Source organism: Salvelinus fontinalis, chromosome 37, assembly GCF_029448725.1.
Source record: "Salvelinus fontinalis isolate EN_2023a chromosome 37, ASM2944872v1, whole genome shotgun sequence".
Lineage (NCBI taxonomy): Eukaryota > Metazoa > Chordata > Actinopteri > Salmoniformes > Salmonidae > Salvelinus > Salvelinus fontinalis.
Window position 1 is genome coordinate 20,311,049 of NC_074701.1, and position 17,613 is coordinate 20,328,661.

Sequence of the window (17,613 nt, forward strand, 5' to 3'; positions counted from 1 at the left end):
TTAGAGCAAGCCTAAATAAGTTCAGGAGTAAAAATGTGCTGAACAAGTCACATAATTAGTTGCATGGACTCACTCTGTGTGCAATAGTGTTTAACGTGAGTTTTGAATGACTACCTTATCTCTGTACCCCACACATACAATTATCTTTAAGTTCCCTCAGTCAAGCGGTGAATTTCAAACACAGATTGAACCACAAAGACCAGGGAGGTTTCCAATGCCTAGCAAATAAGGATGTTATTGGTAGATAGGTAAAGAAAAAAGACAAAGAATATCCCTTAGAGCATGGTGAAGTTATTAATTACACTTTGGATGGTGTATCAATACACCCAGTCACTACGAAAGATACAGGCGTCCTTCCTTAGTCAGTTGCCGGAGAGGACAATAACCACTCAGGGATTTCATTTTTAGCGCAATTGTGATCTACAATAGTTACTCCTCAATACTAACCGAAATGACAGACTGAAAGGAAGGAAACCTGTACAGAATAAACAAATATTCCAAAACATGCATCATGTTTGCAATAAAGTGACAAAGATATTAACTGTGTGTCCTAAATAAAGAGTTATGTTTGGTGCAAATCCAACACGACACATCACTCTTCATATTTTCAAGTATGGTGGTGGCTGCATCATGTTATGGGTATGCTTGTAAATCGGCAAAGACTTGGAAGTTTTCCAGGATTAACAGAAATGGAATACAGCTAAGCACAGGTGAAATCCTAGACAAAAACCTGGTTCAGTCTGCTTTCCAACAGACACTGGGAGACAAATTCTCCTTTCAGTAGGACAATAACCTAAAACACAAGGCCAAATATACACTGGAGTTGCTTACCAAGACGGCATTGAATGTTTCTGAATGGCCTAATTACAGAGGCAGGGGAGGAAAGAAAGGGAAAGACTGAAATTCACAATGCAGAAAAACAAGCGAAGGGAGGTCGCTGTCAAAGCAGGCCCAAACACCCTGAAGAAAAAGTGGTGCGTGAATATATTCGGATGCTGCTCCTGTAGGCACATCTTTATTCATGCTGGAATTTACATGGAGACGAGTCAGAGGCCAGAGCTGAAGGGGGGAGGGGGAAAGAAAGACAGACAGAATGCAATGTCAATAATACTTGCCAATATGTTTTGGCTTTCATACCATGCCATGAGGCCTTTCAGTCATATTGAGAGTTCCCTACTACTATGGCTTTAGTTTATTATTATTCACATTCATATTGTTGTTGCTGTTAGTGGTAATACTATTTCCACAACTACTATTATTACTGATGCCTTATTGCTGTTGGTCCCACCATTGTTGTTGTGTGTACTTTGACAATGTACAGTACCAGTCAAAAGTTGACAACTACTCATTCAAGGGTTTTTCTTTATTTTTACTATTTTGTAGAATAATAGTGAAGACATCAAAACTATGAACACATATGGAATCAAGTAGTAAAAAAAAAAATAGTATTAAAACAAATCTAAATACATTTTATATTCTTCAAAGTATCCACCCTTTGTCGTGACAGCTTTGCACACGCTTGGCATTCTCTCAACCAGCTTCACCAGGAATGCTTTTCCAACAGTCTTGAAGGAGTTCCTACATATTCAGAGCACTTGTTGGTTGCTTTTCCTTCACTCTGCAGTCCAAATCATCCAAACCACCTCAATTTGGTTGAGGTCGGGTGATTGTGGAGGCCAGGTCATCTGATGCAGCACTCTCCCTCTTGGTCAAATAGCCCTTACACAGCCTGGAGGTGTGTTGGGTCTTTGTCCTGTTGAAAAACAAATTATAGCCCCAGTAAGCGCAAACCAGATGGGATGGCGTATTGCTGCAGAATGCTGTGGTAGCAATGCTGGTTAAGTGCGTCTTGAATTCTAAATAAATTACTGACAGTGTCACCAGCAAAGCACCCCCACACCTCCTCCTACATGATTCACGGTGGGAACCACATATGCAGAGATAATCCGTTCACCTACTCTGTCTCACAAAGACACGGCGGTTGGAACCAAAAATCTCAAATTTGGACATCAGACCAAAAGACACACTTCCACCAGTCTCTTCTTATTGGTGTCCTTTAGTAGTGGTTTATTTGCAGCAATTCAACCATGAAGGCCTGATTCACACAGTCTCCTCTAAACAGTTGATGTTGAGATGTGTCTGTTACTTGAACTCTGTGAAGCATTTATTTGGGATGCAATTTCTGAAGCTTATAACTCTAATGAACTTATCCTCTGCAGCAGAGGTAACTCTGGGTCTTCCTTTCCTGTTGCGATCCTCATGAGAGCCAGTTTCATCATAGCGCTAGATGGTTTTTGCGACTGCACTTGAAGAAACTTTTAAAGGTCTTGAAATCTTCCAGATTACTTTAAGACATGAAGGTCAGTCAATTCTCTTTGCATATTTGAGCTGTTCATGCCATAATATGGACTTGGTATTTTACCAAATAGGGCTATCTTCTGCATACCACCCCTACCTTGTCACAACACAACTGATTGGCTCAAACGCATTAAGGAAAGAAAGAATTTTGACAAATGAACTTAAGGCACACCTATTAATTGAAATGCATTCCAGGAGATTACCTCATGAAGCTGGTTGAGAGAATTCCAAGAGTGTGCAAAGCTGTCATCAAGGCAAAGGGTGGCTACTTTGAAGAATCTCAAATATATTTTGATTTGTTTAACACTTTTTTGGTTACTACATGATTACATGTGTTATTTCATATTTTTGATGTCACTATTATTCTACAATGTAGAAAATAAAGAAAAACCATAGAATGAGTTGGTGTCCAAACTTTTGACTAGTACTGTAAGTAATTTAACTTGCCATGTCAAAGTCTACTGAATTGAATTTGAAAAAAGAGAGTGAGACGAGCAAACCTGACAACAGAGAAGTAACAGAAAAGGAGATGGGCAAGATGGGAGTGAAGAAAATACAGACAGACAAAGGAACCATGAAAAAGGAAAGGCACTTTAACAAAAAAGGTGAGGGGGAGAAGGACAACATGAAAGCAAAGAGAAACACAGCCTTATTTCAAATACTCCAACTACCCACACAATGAATACGTAGGCCTACACATTTGACCTACCTACCAATTAGTCTAGCTAGTTCGACCCTACGGCTTTGAACTACTGTCAGAACTAGCAAGAGCCATCAAAAAGGCTAAACTGATGCCCATCCCCCGACAAAGCTAGGCACCAGATGATTTATTAGAGACTTGAACCAGGCAGACCGTGTGAATTGAGTCAGAGTTTGAACAGGAACAGCTGTTATCAAGAACACACATCTGTCCTGTCTGAACAGCAGGCAGCCCAGATACCATGCTGCCTTACACTCTCCTATACAACCCATATGCACGAAAAGGGGCCGTGTCAAAATGTGTCATCACAACTGGGTCCAAAGTGACATGGGAAGAGGAACTGTGTTGTGATGGGTGCTGGTCAAATGCAGATGCACACAGAGGGGTTCATTATTACTAAACACACAGAGAGAGAGGGAGACGAGAGGATACTGGTCGGTCTGCGGACGTCTGAAGGTGTCTGGGAGGTGGGCTTCGTACAGCTGTTTGGCCTTGTTGTTCCCCATGTCTACCATACTCTACACACACGGGAGAGAGAGATAACAGCCTTGAATATATCATTAGACATCTCTAGCTTCATAATGCATCACATATTCAAGCAGAGGGCAAGGTCTTCAAAACAATGGAATTAAAAGAAAGTGAGAAAGTGTCACCACAACTGCTTTGAAATGTTATATTTACATTTCAGTTTGTACTTGGTAATGACACACATACACAAACAGGCAGGCAGGCAGCCCCCCCCCACCACACACACAGAAGATGAGGAGAATGATGGATTTGATAGGAGGAATGAATGAGCTAAAGTTGGAATAATTACCCATCAGGAATTAATTAGCCATTAAAACAGCAATTAACATTCAGAGAGATGCAAGCTCCATCTACCCTGACAGACAACTCCTCAACAAACCACAGACAGGCCTACACTTTGGGTTTAATTTAACCCCCCCCCCCATCCTCAAACACACCATTTTTTCTTCATCTGTCTAATTCACACACACACACACTCAGCCGCAACCAAAACACCCCAAAAACCACCCACAGACCTCATTGTCCGTCACACACCCCCATAAAACGCACACCCCATGGTACCTGGATCTGTTCTTGGGTCCATTGGTCCAGGTTGACAGATTTGACTCTGGAGATGTGGACGCCCAGGTTCCTGTGGATGCCAGCACAGCGGATACACATGAAGACCCCCAGGTTCCACGACGCCCATCGCGGACCTACACAGAGGCAGACACACAGTTATTATTCTGCTACTGTACCAACTCCAGGAGTGTAACAGTTTTTGTTCCAGCCCAGCACTAAAACACTGATTCATTCAATTAGGCTAAGCGTGGTCCAGACTAAAGAGCATTGATTAGCTGATTAGTCATAACACCCTGCCAAAGATCAACCACTGACTGACTATAGACCTGATCAGCCAACCTAACAACCCCCCCCCCCCACACACACACACACACCCCTGGAACCTCGGTGAGTGACAGTGTAGCTTTCAAACTAGTGGAGACAAGCAGCCAAGCTTGAAATTAAGGCCACTGCCATCAAACTGAGGACAGGGCTTGGTGTGTATGTGTGTTCGTAGAACAGGGAAGCTGGTGGCCGTAGATGACAGTTCTCCAGAAGATACTGACAGGTCGTCTCAGCATCTTCCTACTCCTGGCCTTGTCTGTGTCACCATTGTTCAAAGCTGTGGAAAATTAAATCCACCCAATCAATGACAAAGTGCTTGAGGAACAAGTTGCAGTAGATCAAGTTGCACTCAGCCACTGATACAGGGTTAGGCTAGATATGTGTCACCGCCCTGAACTGATCTAAGATCTGATAGGCCTGCTAATCCTAACCAATAGGGCCTAAAGGTTAGTGTTAGCAGTCCTATCTGATCTTAGATTTGTGGGTAAGGGGACAAGTTCTACCTCCAGCACTGGAGAACAGCGCTCTGCTGCTCCCTGGTGGTGGCTGGATGCAGTGCAGTCCAGGTTAGGTTGCAAGGCTGTGGCACTAGTCCCCAGAGAAGGCCAGCCGTGTTCAGTAGAGTCAGTTCGGTAGTCGGTTTCATTCGAGGAATGAACCAAAGCATTTCGGTTCGACATGATGCGGTTCCATGTATTAACATTTGTTGCATAAAGACATTCACTTAATCCATTGCTGACGGGTCTCAGAGCTGGATCTGTCGGAGCCGATTCCTCTGAACTGTGTGTGTGTTAATGATGTCTATGGTGAATGCAGGCACCTGGTCCTGTATCCACAAAGCATCTCAGATTACCAGAGCTGATCTAGGATCTGTCTATATTAGTCTTATTCATTATGAACTAAAAGGCAAGACTCATCCTAGATCAGCACTGCTACTCAGATGCTTTGTGGATACTGGCGCTGAGCCATAGGGCAGACTGGGCATCTACCACCACATTATCAGATAACATTCAAATTACTAGGTTACTTCTGTCCCCTGAAGAAAATGAAGTAACACAACGTATTGGGTTGAGAGATCATAAAATGAGGCTTCCTCTACATCGATTCCCTGACCTTCACCCACTGAGATATTGGGCTTCTGGCACCACCTATTGGTGATAAGAGGAACAGTAGGCAGCCCATGAGGACACAGCGAAGATGGGAGAGGCTTCTTAACTTCAAGAGCCATACAATATATGGGCTTCGGCTCCCACAGGCACGCAGAGGGAGAGAGGGGTATCCGGGGGGGGGGGGGGTCAGAACAACCATCTGTGCCCATCTGGCCCTCTTGCCAAGCTTGCGTGCCAACACAGAGAAAATCATGCCAGCGCAGAGAGAGTGCCCCTGCCATGCCAGATAATAGCCCACCAATAAGCACATGCTACGGTCCCAGCACAAGTAGGATAGTCTAATGATCGAAAAGGAAAGCCCTCTGTTCTAGCCTAGGCTTATATGCCTTGAGACACAGCAACGGTAGAGGTATACACAAACATTTGTTCACCACACCCTGAGAATTTAGGGCAGTGTGCACACAGTGTTTACAGGCACAGAGACAGGCAGGCAGGGTGGAATTACAGCTGAGCAGCTCAGGTGAGTCACTCATCACACTGCAGTAGTCAAAGCTACAGGCCAACGCCCCATCTATTCACCATTATTGCAGGTCTGTCACGCATGGTCCTGGCTGTCTAGGAACACACACAACGTAGCCCTCTCCCCGTTTCACTGCAGAGGTGGAAATGAAATGAGAGGCATTCTTCCTGTGTGGTCTGGATTTAGTAGGCTAGGCACAACAAAGCCAACTGATAGTGTGTGTGTGTGTGTGTGTGTGTGATCAGATGGAGCCTGATGATGTAACCTATGAGCCACACCCACCTGGCCTGGGCCAGCCTATCAGAGGGCTGCCCTTCCAGTCATGGGTTAACATGCCTCTGGGGTGTGTGTTGAGAGAGATACCATCGCCCTCTTGCTAATACTAACTTCAGCACAAGCACAAAGGGCAGATACGTGGTATTGAGAGACCTATTGATAGAAAGAGAGACAGTGCAACATGTCTGTGCCAGCTTGCGTATTTGACTAAATAGTGAGTGAAGCGAGAGTGCCTCAGGCCCTTGTTACTCAGTGACGTCTGAAGTCAAATGACTATCAACTCTTACTGCAGCATGACAAGACGGAGGAAGACAGCAGCTGAACATATCTTCCTCTGATTGCAGAGAAGAGTTGACCCCTAAGCCTGATGAAGGTCTTACCACTAATTCCCAAGTGTATAGTCCAGACTCCAAACAACCCCAGCTCTGATCTCAAAGCCATGGATACTGGTAAAGCAACATGGTGGAGACTGTCCTGAAACCTGAGTTGTAGGTGGGAAGCCATTAAAACAGAAACACACTGCTTTGCCTCATCTTGTAGGCCATGGAAGGAGAAGCAGTGAAGGATGCTGGGTAATTTTCCTTTCCCATTGTGTGGACACTGTAGAGATAGAAACCAGAGCTTAGGCAATGAGAAGATAGAGAGAGAGACAGTATGGGGAGAGGAGATAAGCAAAACCCTAGTATAGAACGATCCCTCTCTCTCTCCTGCTTTCCTTCCATTTTCTCTAACACAGTGCTAACAAATATGAGCTGACAGCATCATATCACAATCATAACACATAGGCTATGCACACACACAATTTACAGGAACAATGCCTCACGATACACACACCACACACTGGAGCATGTGAGCCATTCACACAGGCACGCACGCATACAGACACACTTACAAACACAAAGTGGGCAGATGAAGAGGTGGACGAAGATATGGATGCAGTGTGAGCATTCACATATACAGCACCCAAGGATGCAGCTTGAGTGGAGCTTTCACTTAATAAACAAACACTGACACTTCCTTTTACCTGACTGAGCTATAATGCAACGTTACATAAAGCAGGATTACATAGGCTACGAATAGAAAGCAAACAGAACCATTCTGCAGATTAGAGCCTGTCCAGGATCCATTAGCCATGGGTGGGTGTCTTGTGCACAAATTTGATAACACACTCCTGGGATAATACCCATGTAGGCTATACAATATATTGTATTCAGACGGAGGAAAATCTGGAATTTGAAAGAGCAATGTGTAGTGTGTGCCGGGTCAACTTTTGTGTCTGACAAAGGATAGTGCAAAGTTGTCACCTGTCCTCTTCCTGGATGCTTCCCTCCTTTTACAGCATCATCCATAAAGGTGCTGTTCATTGGCCCTTTCTGTCAATCAAAAAAAACAGCGTCCCCAACCACGTGAAAACCAGTCTGGACTGGACTCTCTCGGAGCTATGGCAACTACAGTCACGTCTCAAAAGCCTAACTTTGAGACCAACCAGAGAAACTCGAGGGCAAAGCAAGGACCCAGTTGTATGAAATATGGCCACGTCATGCTGTTGACTGATCATTGCTCGCATGGTCACGGTCAACACACTTGCAGCTGAGAGTGAAATAAAAATAGGGACTGTCCATAAACGAAAAGGTAAATGTTAGCAAAACACGTCATCATGACGCAAGAGGCATTCATTAATCACAGATGGGTGGTTCGCTGAACTGAATCAAAACCTGCTTGACAGTCACTGCTACATCAGCATTGTATTATCCGCCCATATTGGCTTGTGTGCTGGCAATACTGGAGACTGATTACCCTCCGTTATCGTAGACTGGTCTTCGACATTGTTTTCCGCTCATAAATAAATTGGAGGGAAGGACATCGGAGCCAATACCTGCTTTTTGTGTTGCTTCCATCGTGCTAGGCTAGCAAGCTAACAAACCTGTCAAATGGAATGACCGGTGTACCTTGGCTAGCTAGCCAATGTCTGTTAGCTTGCTCATTCACACTCAGGCAGAAGTCAAACTCCCATGTGTGGCTGGATGGGATGGCGTATATGGAACCACAACCACTAGGTGGGTTAACCTAGCTTCACTGTCTATATTTCAGCAGCTGAGATTACCTTTAGCCTCGCAGTCAGCGCAGTGCTTGTTGTCGTCCTCTCGGAGCATTTTGGACAGAATGGCCTGATGCTGCTCGTTCAGTTTCTGGGCTTTCTCTCTCTCCGACCGCGTCGACATCGCGCAACAAGTTATGGTGCACTGTTCCTAAATAAAACCCCTACTGTACCCTTACCATCTGTGTCTAATTTAAATGCATTAAAGGAAGACCATCCCTGGGTATGTGCAGCTTACCACAACCGTACTGCTCGCAGCCAAGCTCAATATGGGGGCTGTGTTCCGCTAGCAGTACCAATGAGTGGTCACTAGTTACCCCAGCCATAAATGTATAAACCACGCCTATTTCTACAATTTATATTCCTAAAAACTGATTTGAAACATAACATTAACCCTAGCCTTCAACACACTGCTAACCTTGTGCCTAACCTTAAATGAAGACCGAAAGGCAAATTGTTTGCTTTCAATAATGTTTACGATACAGCCAATTTTGACTTTGTGGCTGTGTTAACTGATGGCAACCGTACAGACATGGGAACATCCGGCTTTGAATCTTTAAACTCCGTTGACTTTTATTTGCAATAAAGTGTAACTGCAGACATTGGCTGTGTTCGAGAGCATTAAAACCGTGATATATCATGGGTAAATTGTGATTGACTGACATCTACAAATAATATTGAATAGTTATTTATGATGCAAGGTGATTTGTAGCTCAGTCAGTCTCACCTTTAAAGTCGGCTGCGTGCCCATCACGTCTGCGAGGTCGAACGCGCCCATCATCTCTCAGGCTCCTCACTATACTGCCACCTACTGGTGGGATAAGTTTAGACATCATCTCTCAGGCCCCTCTCTATACTGCAAGCTACTGGTGGGTAAATTTAGACCATCTCTCAGGCCTATTTCTCAGGCCTCTCTTCAATGCCAAGACCCCTCAATGATATGACTATACTGCCACCTATTGGAGGGATGAGTTTTCGGTTTTGAATAAAATGGTCTGAATGAATCTTATCATAGGGTAAATCCATTTGAATTAGATACATTTTTGCAGCAACCTTTTTGATTTAAACAAAACGTTCAATACATATCTGACCACGAAAGAAGTGGTCAGAAAGTGACTTTTTGAACCTGAATGCCAAACCATTCAGGAGATAAAGGGTCTCAGTTGACCCATTTTGAATACCCCACCATACCATAAGGCATTTCTTCATCACCTGAAAAGATAAACGGTTGACTTTGATATCATTTAAAAGCTTACAAACAGTGTTGTCTCATGATTGATAGGGTTAATGTGCAATGTGTTATCTTAAAATTGATGTGTAATCTGTTGATGTTGGAACTGTGGGAAAACAGTGCTCTGCAATAAAACAGTGGCAGGGGCGAAGGACACTTTGTACCGGTGTCCTAGCGAGATAACGTAAACTCACTCACTTTTGTACATCGCCTTGGTCTGTACAATTGACCTTATTTTAGCGCCCCAAAAACATAATACTTCCAGATCAACTGTAATGTCAATACCATTGTAAAGCACAATTTCTCCCCTTTCCAACAGAATCAATTACATGAACCCCACGCTGCCCGTTTCTGCATAATTCAACAAGCCAATGAGCTCCGTCGGGTCTTTAAAAAATGGCAGGTGGGGAAGCGAAACTAATGCGTGATAGTGAGAAGGAGATGTTGTGTGGGAAAATTGCTTTTTTTCACTCGATCTGTCCAACTTATCACCTTATCGCCTCTAAAATGTAAATAAAACACTATAAAGAGTTTATATAGTGTGTCATTACATACCTATTTGAAGGTTTGTGTCGAATTTGAATCAGGTTTTTAGGGAGGTGCTAAAGTGATCTTAGAAGTAAACAGCGTCTTTGAGAATGATGATCGCATGCAATGATGACGCAAAAAATGACTAGGTATCCCCCCTTACCCCCGTCACTGTCCATTTCTTGTTTTTAAACGATGACAAGTGCTACACCTGGTGGGGAGAGATTGTAAAACAGAAATAGTTGCTTTATGCGTGCTGTACGTTACAACATGACACATCACGATGTAATGGAGGGTCCGTTTTTTTTCAACTTTTCTCCAATACTATAGAGCCATTACCATGTCGATCAACGCTTGAATAGAAACGTAGTTCACACCCCTGATTTTGAAGTCAACACAGTCGCTACAGTCATATTAGTTTTCTTGGTAGCCTCGTATGAATGTTGCAATTGCGCACATTTGTACGTAATTGGGTGAGTTTACGCTAGCTAGTTCCTTCCCTCCGCGTATCATTAACAGACCTCCCGGAAAACAGTGCTCGGCCGGCGGGAGCAAAGGACACTGTATACCGGTGTCCTAGCGAGCTAGCTAGCTCCTTCCCTCGTTGTAAAGTTAACAGACCTGGCGGAAAACAGTGCTCGGCAGGCGGGGGCGAAGGACACTGTGTAACGGTATCCTAGCGAGCTAGCTAGCTCCTTCCCTCGTTGTAACGTTAACAAACCTGGCGGAAAACAGTGCTCGGCAGGCGGGGGCGAAGGACACTGTGCACCGGTCATGGGTTCATTGTGTATTAGTTTAGATCTAGTGTGTTGTCAGTCGTTTGGACACGATCCTCTCTGAGGTAAACAGAAAAAATTATCCGCTTCATGTGTCAGGCCCGGAAGTGACGATCCTGGCGTTGGAGAGGGGCCTGAGAGATGATGTACAGTTCCTTCGGAAAGTATTCAGACCACTTGACTTTTTCCAGATTTTGTTACGTTACAGCCTTATTCTAAAATGGATTGAATTGTTTCCCACCCTCGTAAATCTACACACAATACCCTATAATGACAAAGCAAAAACAGGTTTTTAGACATTTTTGCTAATTTATATAAAAAAAACGGAAATATCACATTTACATAAGTATTCAGACCCTTTCCTCAGTACTTTGTTGAAGCACCTTTAGCAGCGATTAAAGCATTGATTGTTCTTGGGTATGACGCTACAAGCTTGTCACACCTGTATTTGGGGACTTTCTCCCATTCTTCTCTGCAGATCCTCTCAAGCTCTGTCAGGTTGGATGGGGAGCGTTGCTTCACAGCTATTTCCAGGTTTCTCCAGAGATGTTCGATCGGGTCCAGGCTCTGGCTGTGCAACTCAAGGACATTGAGACTTTACCCAAAGCTACTCCTGCGTTCTCTTGGCCAAACGCTTAGGGTCGGTGTCCTGTTGGAAGGTGAACCTTTGCCCCAGTCTGAGGTCCTGAGCACTCTGGAGCAGGATTCCATCAAGGATCTCTCTGTACTTTGCTCCGTTAATCTTTGCCTCGATCCTGACTAGTCTCCCAGTTCCTGCCGCTGAAAAACATCCCAACAGCATGATGCTGCCACCACCATGCTTCACCGTAGGGATGGTGCAAGGTTTCCTCCAGACGTGATGTTTGGCATTCAGGCCAAAGAGTTCAATCTTGGTGTCATCAGACCAGAAAATCTTGTTTCTCATGATCTGAGAGTCTTTAGGTGCCTTTTGGCAAACTCCAAGCTGGCTGTCATGTACCTTTTACTGAGGAGTGGCTTCCATCTGGCTAGTCTACCATAAAGGCCTGCTTGGTGGAGTTCTGCAGAGAGGGTTGTCCTTCTGGAAGGTTCTCCCATCTCCACAGAGGAACTCTAGAGCTCTGTCAGAGTGACCATCAGGTTCTTGGTCACCTCCCTGACCAAGGCCATTCTCCCCCGATTGCTCAGTTTGGGCGGGCAGCCAGCTCTAGGAAGAGTTTTAGTGGTTCCAAACATCTTCCATTTAAGAATGATGGAGGGTATTGTGCTCTTGGGGACCTACAATGCTGCAGAAATACTTTGGTACCCTTCCCCAGATCTGTGCCTCGACACAATCCTGTCTCGGAGCTCTACGGACAATCCCTTCTTCCTCATAGCTTGGTTTTTTCTCTGACATGCACTGTCAACTGTGGGACCTTATATAGACAGGTGTGTGCCTTTCCAAATCATGTCCAATCAATAGAATTTACAACAGGTGGATTCCAATCAAGTTGTAGAAACATCTCAAGGATGATCAATGGAACCAGGATGCACCTAAGCTGAATTCTGAGTCTCATTGCAAAGGGGCTGAATACTTATATAAATAAGGTATTTCTGTTTTTAATTTGTAATGCATTTGCAAAAATTCTAAAAAACTGTTTTTGCTTTGTCATTATGGGGTATTGTGTGTAGATTTCTGAGGATTTTCATTTATTTAATCCATTTTAGAATAAGGCTGCAATGTAACAAAATTTGATAAAAGTCAAGGGGTCTGAATACTTTACGAAGGCACCGTATGCAGCTGGACCCCTCTCCTTTTTTTGAGGTAGCCAGTGCTCCCAAATGCTGCTAGCAGAACACAGCAGCAAAGGACCGTTTCCAACTATAGGACCCAATCACAGTAATGGTTCTGAGACAGCTGACAAGAGCCCTGTTCAATTACATAAAAATCTTTCCTCTCCTCAGGAATTCAGATAATTGATAAGATGACAGCAAAGGAACCATCCTCCAGGTTTCTCCAATTCAAACTTTGAGATATTCATATTTATTATGTTGAATAAAGTAATGTGCCATTTTATTTCAGAATCTAGACATAGTCCATATTTAAAGCACAATATAAAGAGTATAATGACACCAAGATATTGTCTGTGTCACAGATCATATCAGAATAAAATGTTTATTCTATTATTATCTATTGAGCCATTTAATCTATTGAGCCATTTACTTTATGTTATTATTCTATTGAGCCATTTACTTTATGTTTGTATACTCATCTTTTATTATTTCATTTTGTTGTTGCATTGTCGAGAAGGAACTTGCAAGTAAGCATTTCGTTGGACAGTGTATACCATGTGTATATTCTGTAGGCTATATAAGTCTAATAAAAACTTGAAACGTAACTATAAGTATACAAAGGGCCGAAAATGAGCTAGATCTACTCAGGGTTTTCTAAAGCTAGGCGGCTTCAGTTCGCTTCCCACTCCAGCTCAGGCTTCATCCGTACGACGACGGTGGACATGACTCGCTAGCAGGCTTGTAACTGCGCATGTATGTCGCACATCGCTCGTCGAATGCGGAACTCTTTGAGACAATGATGAAACGTGAATCCGTGGGCAAGTCAGTGACACATTTGTGCCTAAATTAAAGTTATCTTGCAAATGCAGCAGGCTATCGTGTGAAGAAGACTTTTAGAAGTGCCATCTTTATTTTATTACTTTGGTGTGCTTTGACGTGGTAACAATGCACAAGCACCCTTTTCCCCACCCCTATGTATCCATAAAATCGTACAGAAGTTTTACTGGGCGTGAAGTTTCAAATGCATTTGTAATCATTAAATGATTCATGTGATAGATATTTGATCATGACTATTATTTAATACACAAAACATGATTAATACAATATTTAATAATTTGTCTTACTCAAATGAAGTAGAGGATGACATAATCTGATTTCAGGGAGGGAATCTGATTTCATTGGTCCTCAACTGGCGGCACAGACACAACATAGAGCCCCACAATGGAGGTGTCATAATGTTCATAAAACCTAGTGGTCAAACAGGGACATTTTTCCAGTTGTTTTTCCACCTTTCATTTTTTCCCCATAGGGGACTCTGGAAACACCTAACATAAGGGCTCTGTTTCATATAGGCTTACCCTGGCGTGGCATGTAAATCTCTCTCGGACAACGTGACTTTTATCAATATATTCGGCTCAATTTACTCTCAGATTTGAAAACGCTAATTAGCATCAAAGTAGACCATGCAAGACTACAAATCCCTGCAAGCTCCTGCATGTCATCTCCAGCTGACACCTTTACTAATGGGTACTGTGTCAATTTAAAACTTGCACAAGACAATTCACAGAATTGTCCATTTAAAGACATTTAGCCAATTTATTCATTACTACATTTAGCCAACATTCGATAGTTAATCCAGAGATGTCACGATTGTCTTCTTTAAAGAGAGTGGACCCAGGCGCAGCGTGTGCAAAATACATCTTCTCTTTATTTTGAAGATGAACATGAAACGAAACACTTCTACAAACTATACAAAACAACCGTGAAGCTACAAACGAAAGTGCACACACAAGCTACTTACGTTCAACATAGACAATTCCCCACAAACAGCTAAAGCCTATGGTTGCCTTAAATATGGCTCCCAATCAGAGACAACAATAACCAGCTGTCTCTAATTGAGACCCAATTCAGGCAACCATAGACTTTCCTAGATACCTACACTCAACCATAGACACAGCTAGACTTCTATACTAAACATAAACCCAACAACTCTAATAAACCCCCTAAACCTTACAACCACCCTAGACACTACAAAAACACATACATTTCCCATGTCACACTCTGACCTAACTAAAATAATTAAGAAAACAAAGAAAACTAAGGCCAGGGTGTGACAAGAGATTCTTACCTTTTGGCTCGATTTGGCAGTCTCGTCCAGATCATGGCATTTGTAGTTCTTTATGATAGCCACATTAGCAGTTCATATTCTTTCTCATTGGGGAGGGGGGGGGGGGGTAAATATAAGCGACTATTTTGATAAGGCACCTTGTCCGAGAGAGATTTACACAGTTATCAAAACCTCATGCCAGGGTAAGCCTACACAAACACAGCCCTTATTTTAAGTGGTTTCCCTTCTGGAAAAATGTATGGTGAAAAAATAGGAACCATTTCCCTGTTTGACCACTAGGTTATGACTATTAAATGTAGTAATGCTGCCTTCAAAACAACTGGGACCTCGGAAATCTCCGGTCATCCAACCCAGAATTCCACTCAGGCCTCTTTCTAGAGCTTCGACTTTCTGTCCTGAAGATCACGGATGTCATGATTTGACCTCATCTTGAAAGCACCATAAGCCCTGAGTTAGCCTGCCCTGGAGCAGGTTAGATCTGAAGAATTCGTTGCCATATAAATGTACCTGGCTCAAAGGTGAGCCACTTTCGTGGGACCGGTTATCCCAAGTTGAACTCAGAGTTGACCAAGGTTACCTTGCTTACTCCTCAAACTACATTCGTAGAATAGGGCTCAGGATGCATCGGTATCCAAAATAGCACACAGTAACAGATACACTGTAGATATACTGTAGGGTAAACACAGAGATACTGTGGGGTATAAATATTACCAGGGCAAGCCTGTGCCACATACACACAGAGTAATAATATATACCCTTTCTGTTCAATAGGCAGTGGCAAGGCAGTGGTGAGGTACAATAAAGAAAGTAACAATGACCAAACTGGTTCCTCTTTATTTCATGATAATGAACACAATTTATTTCTTAACATTATAGCTGAAAGTGTCAGGTAAACTTTTGTTAAGTCAGGATCAACTTCAGCACATTATTAACAAACTCTTCCCTGTCAATCAATTCCTGACAATTAAAACAGCTGAGGAATGGGGCTGGAGAAACATTACCACTTTCAAATTCATAGGCATAGCTATGGATGCAAGGACTGACCAGCCATTAGATGAAGGCTATACAGTGTTCGTAAACAAACATTGGCATAAAAAAGGTTTCTAATGGGTCACGACAGTTGAACGAAGCTCGTGAGGCATTTATAAGTTATATTTAAGCAATAAGGCACAAGGGGGTGTGGTATATGGCCAATATACCACGGCTAAGGGCTGTTCTTAAGACGACGCAACGCAGAGTGCCTGGATACAGCCCTTAACTGTGGTATATTGGCCATATACCACAAACCCGAGGTGTCATACTGCAATTATAAACTGGTTACCAACGTACAGTACCTGTCGAAAATTTGGACATGTCTACTCATTCAAGGGTTTCTTTATTTTGACTTTTTTTCTACATTGTAGAATAGTGAAGATATCAAAACTATGAAATAACACATGAAATGTAGTAACCAAAAAAGTATTAAACAATAAAAACATTGTAGCAAGTTCAAGGGTGTGGGGTTTCCACGTTACCAAGTTCAATAACCAAACACACACAAGGAGCACAACTAGAACATTTATTATGGAGTTTAGCACACTGGGGAAAAGGGGGGAATTCACCAACCATTTCACAGTCCACAATCCATTCTCGTTGTCCGTTCCATTCTCCAGGGGTAATCCTAAAATTCAGGTCCTCAGCCAAACCGGTTTAGTAGACAGTGGGGGTAAGCAGACAGTCCAGGTCACACAGCTATTTCTCTCACGCCTTCCTCTCCATTCTCTGTCCTTTTGTGCAGGCCGCTTCCTCTTTTATCCCCAAGTACTCCCTGGCTTAATGATCCACAGGCTCGCCTCGTTGGGGCAGGAAGTCCATATAAGGCTCGGGGGGGGGGGGGGGGGGGGGCAAGTGTGCTGAAAGACATCTCCCTTCAATAACCACTCCCCTCACCTCTCCCTGCCACAATATATTTCATATTTTAGATTCTTCAAAGTAGCCACCCTTTGCCTTGATGACAGATTTGCAGACTCTTGGCATTCTCTCAACCAGCTTCATGAGTAATGTATTTCCAACAGCCTTGAAGGAGCACTTGTTGGCTGCTTTTCCTTCATTCTGCGGTCCAACTCATTCCAAACCATCTCAATTGGATTGAGGTCGGGTGATTGTGGAGGCCAGGTCATCTGATTCAGCACTCCTTCACTCTCCTTCTTGGTCAAATAGCCCTTACACAGCCTGGAGGTGTGTTGGGTCATTGTCCTGTTGACAAACAAATTACAGTCCCACAAAGCGCAAACCAGATGGGATGGTGTATCACTGCAGAATGCTGTGGTAGCCATGCTGGTTAAGTTCTCCTTAAATTCTAAATAAATCACTGACAGTGTCCCCAACAAAGCACCATCACACCTCCTCTTTCATGCCTCGTGGTGGGAACCACACATGCAGAGATCATCCCTTCACCTACTCTGTGTCTCACAAAGACACGGCCGTTGGAACCAAAATTCCAAATTCCCCCAAAAATTGGACTCATTAGGCCAAAGGACAGATTTACACCAGTCTAATGTCCATTGCTTGTGTTTCTTGGCCCAAGCAAGTCTTCTTATTGTTGTCATTTTGTAGTGGTTTCTTTGCAGCAATTCGACCATGAAGGCCTGATTCAACCGGACTCCACTGAAGTTGATGTTGAGATGAGTCTGTTACTTGAACTCTGTTAATAAGCATTTATTTTAGCTGCAACTTCTGAGGCTG

General features: G+C 43.3%; 1 protein-coding gene across 5 annotated transcripts in view; it reads right to left on the reverse strand.

Moving 5' to 3' along the window:
* Positions 1 to 9,325, reverse strand: part of LOC129836334 (stromal membrane-associated protein 1-like) — a 44,634-nt gene extending 35,309 nt beyond the window's left edge. For 3 of the 5 annotated variants that reach the window (XM_055902369.1, XM_055902368.1, XM_055902366.1), the window contains exons 1-3: positions 8,481 to 8,780; positions 4,148 to 4,281; positions 3,491 to 3,576 (exon numbers count right to left, since the gene is read on the reverse strand). In XM_055902369.1, the coding sequence (XP_055758344.1) occupies positions 3,491 to 3,576; positions 4,148 to 4,281; positions 8,481 to 8,598 (338 nt within the window). In that variant the 5' untranslated portion in view covers positions 8,599 to 8,780. Of the gene's footprint in view, positions 1 to 3,490; positions 3,577 to 4,147; positions 4,282 to 8,480; positions 8,781 to 9,201 lie in introns of those variants that run through there. The other 2 variants (XM_055902367.1, XM_055902364.1) reach the window with 2 other exon arrangements.
* Positions 9,326 to 17,613: the final 8,288 nt, after the last annotated feature.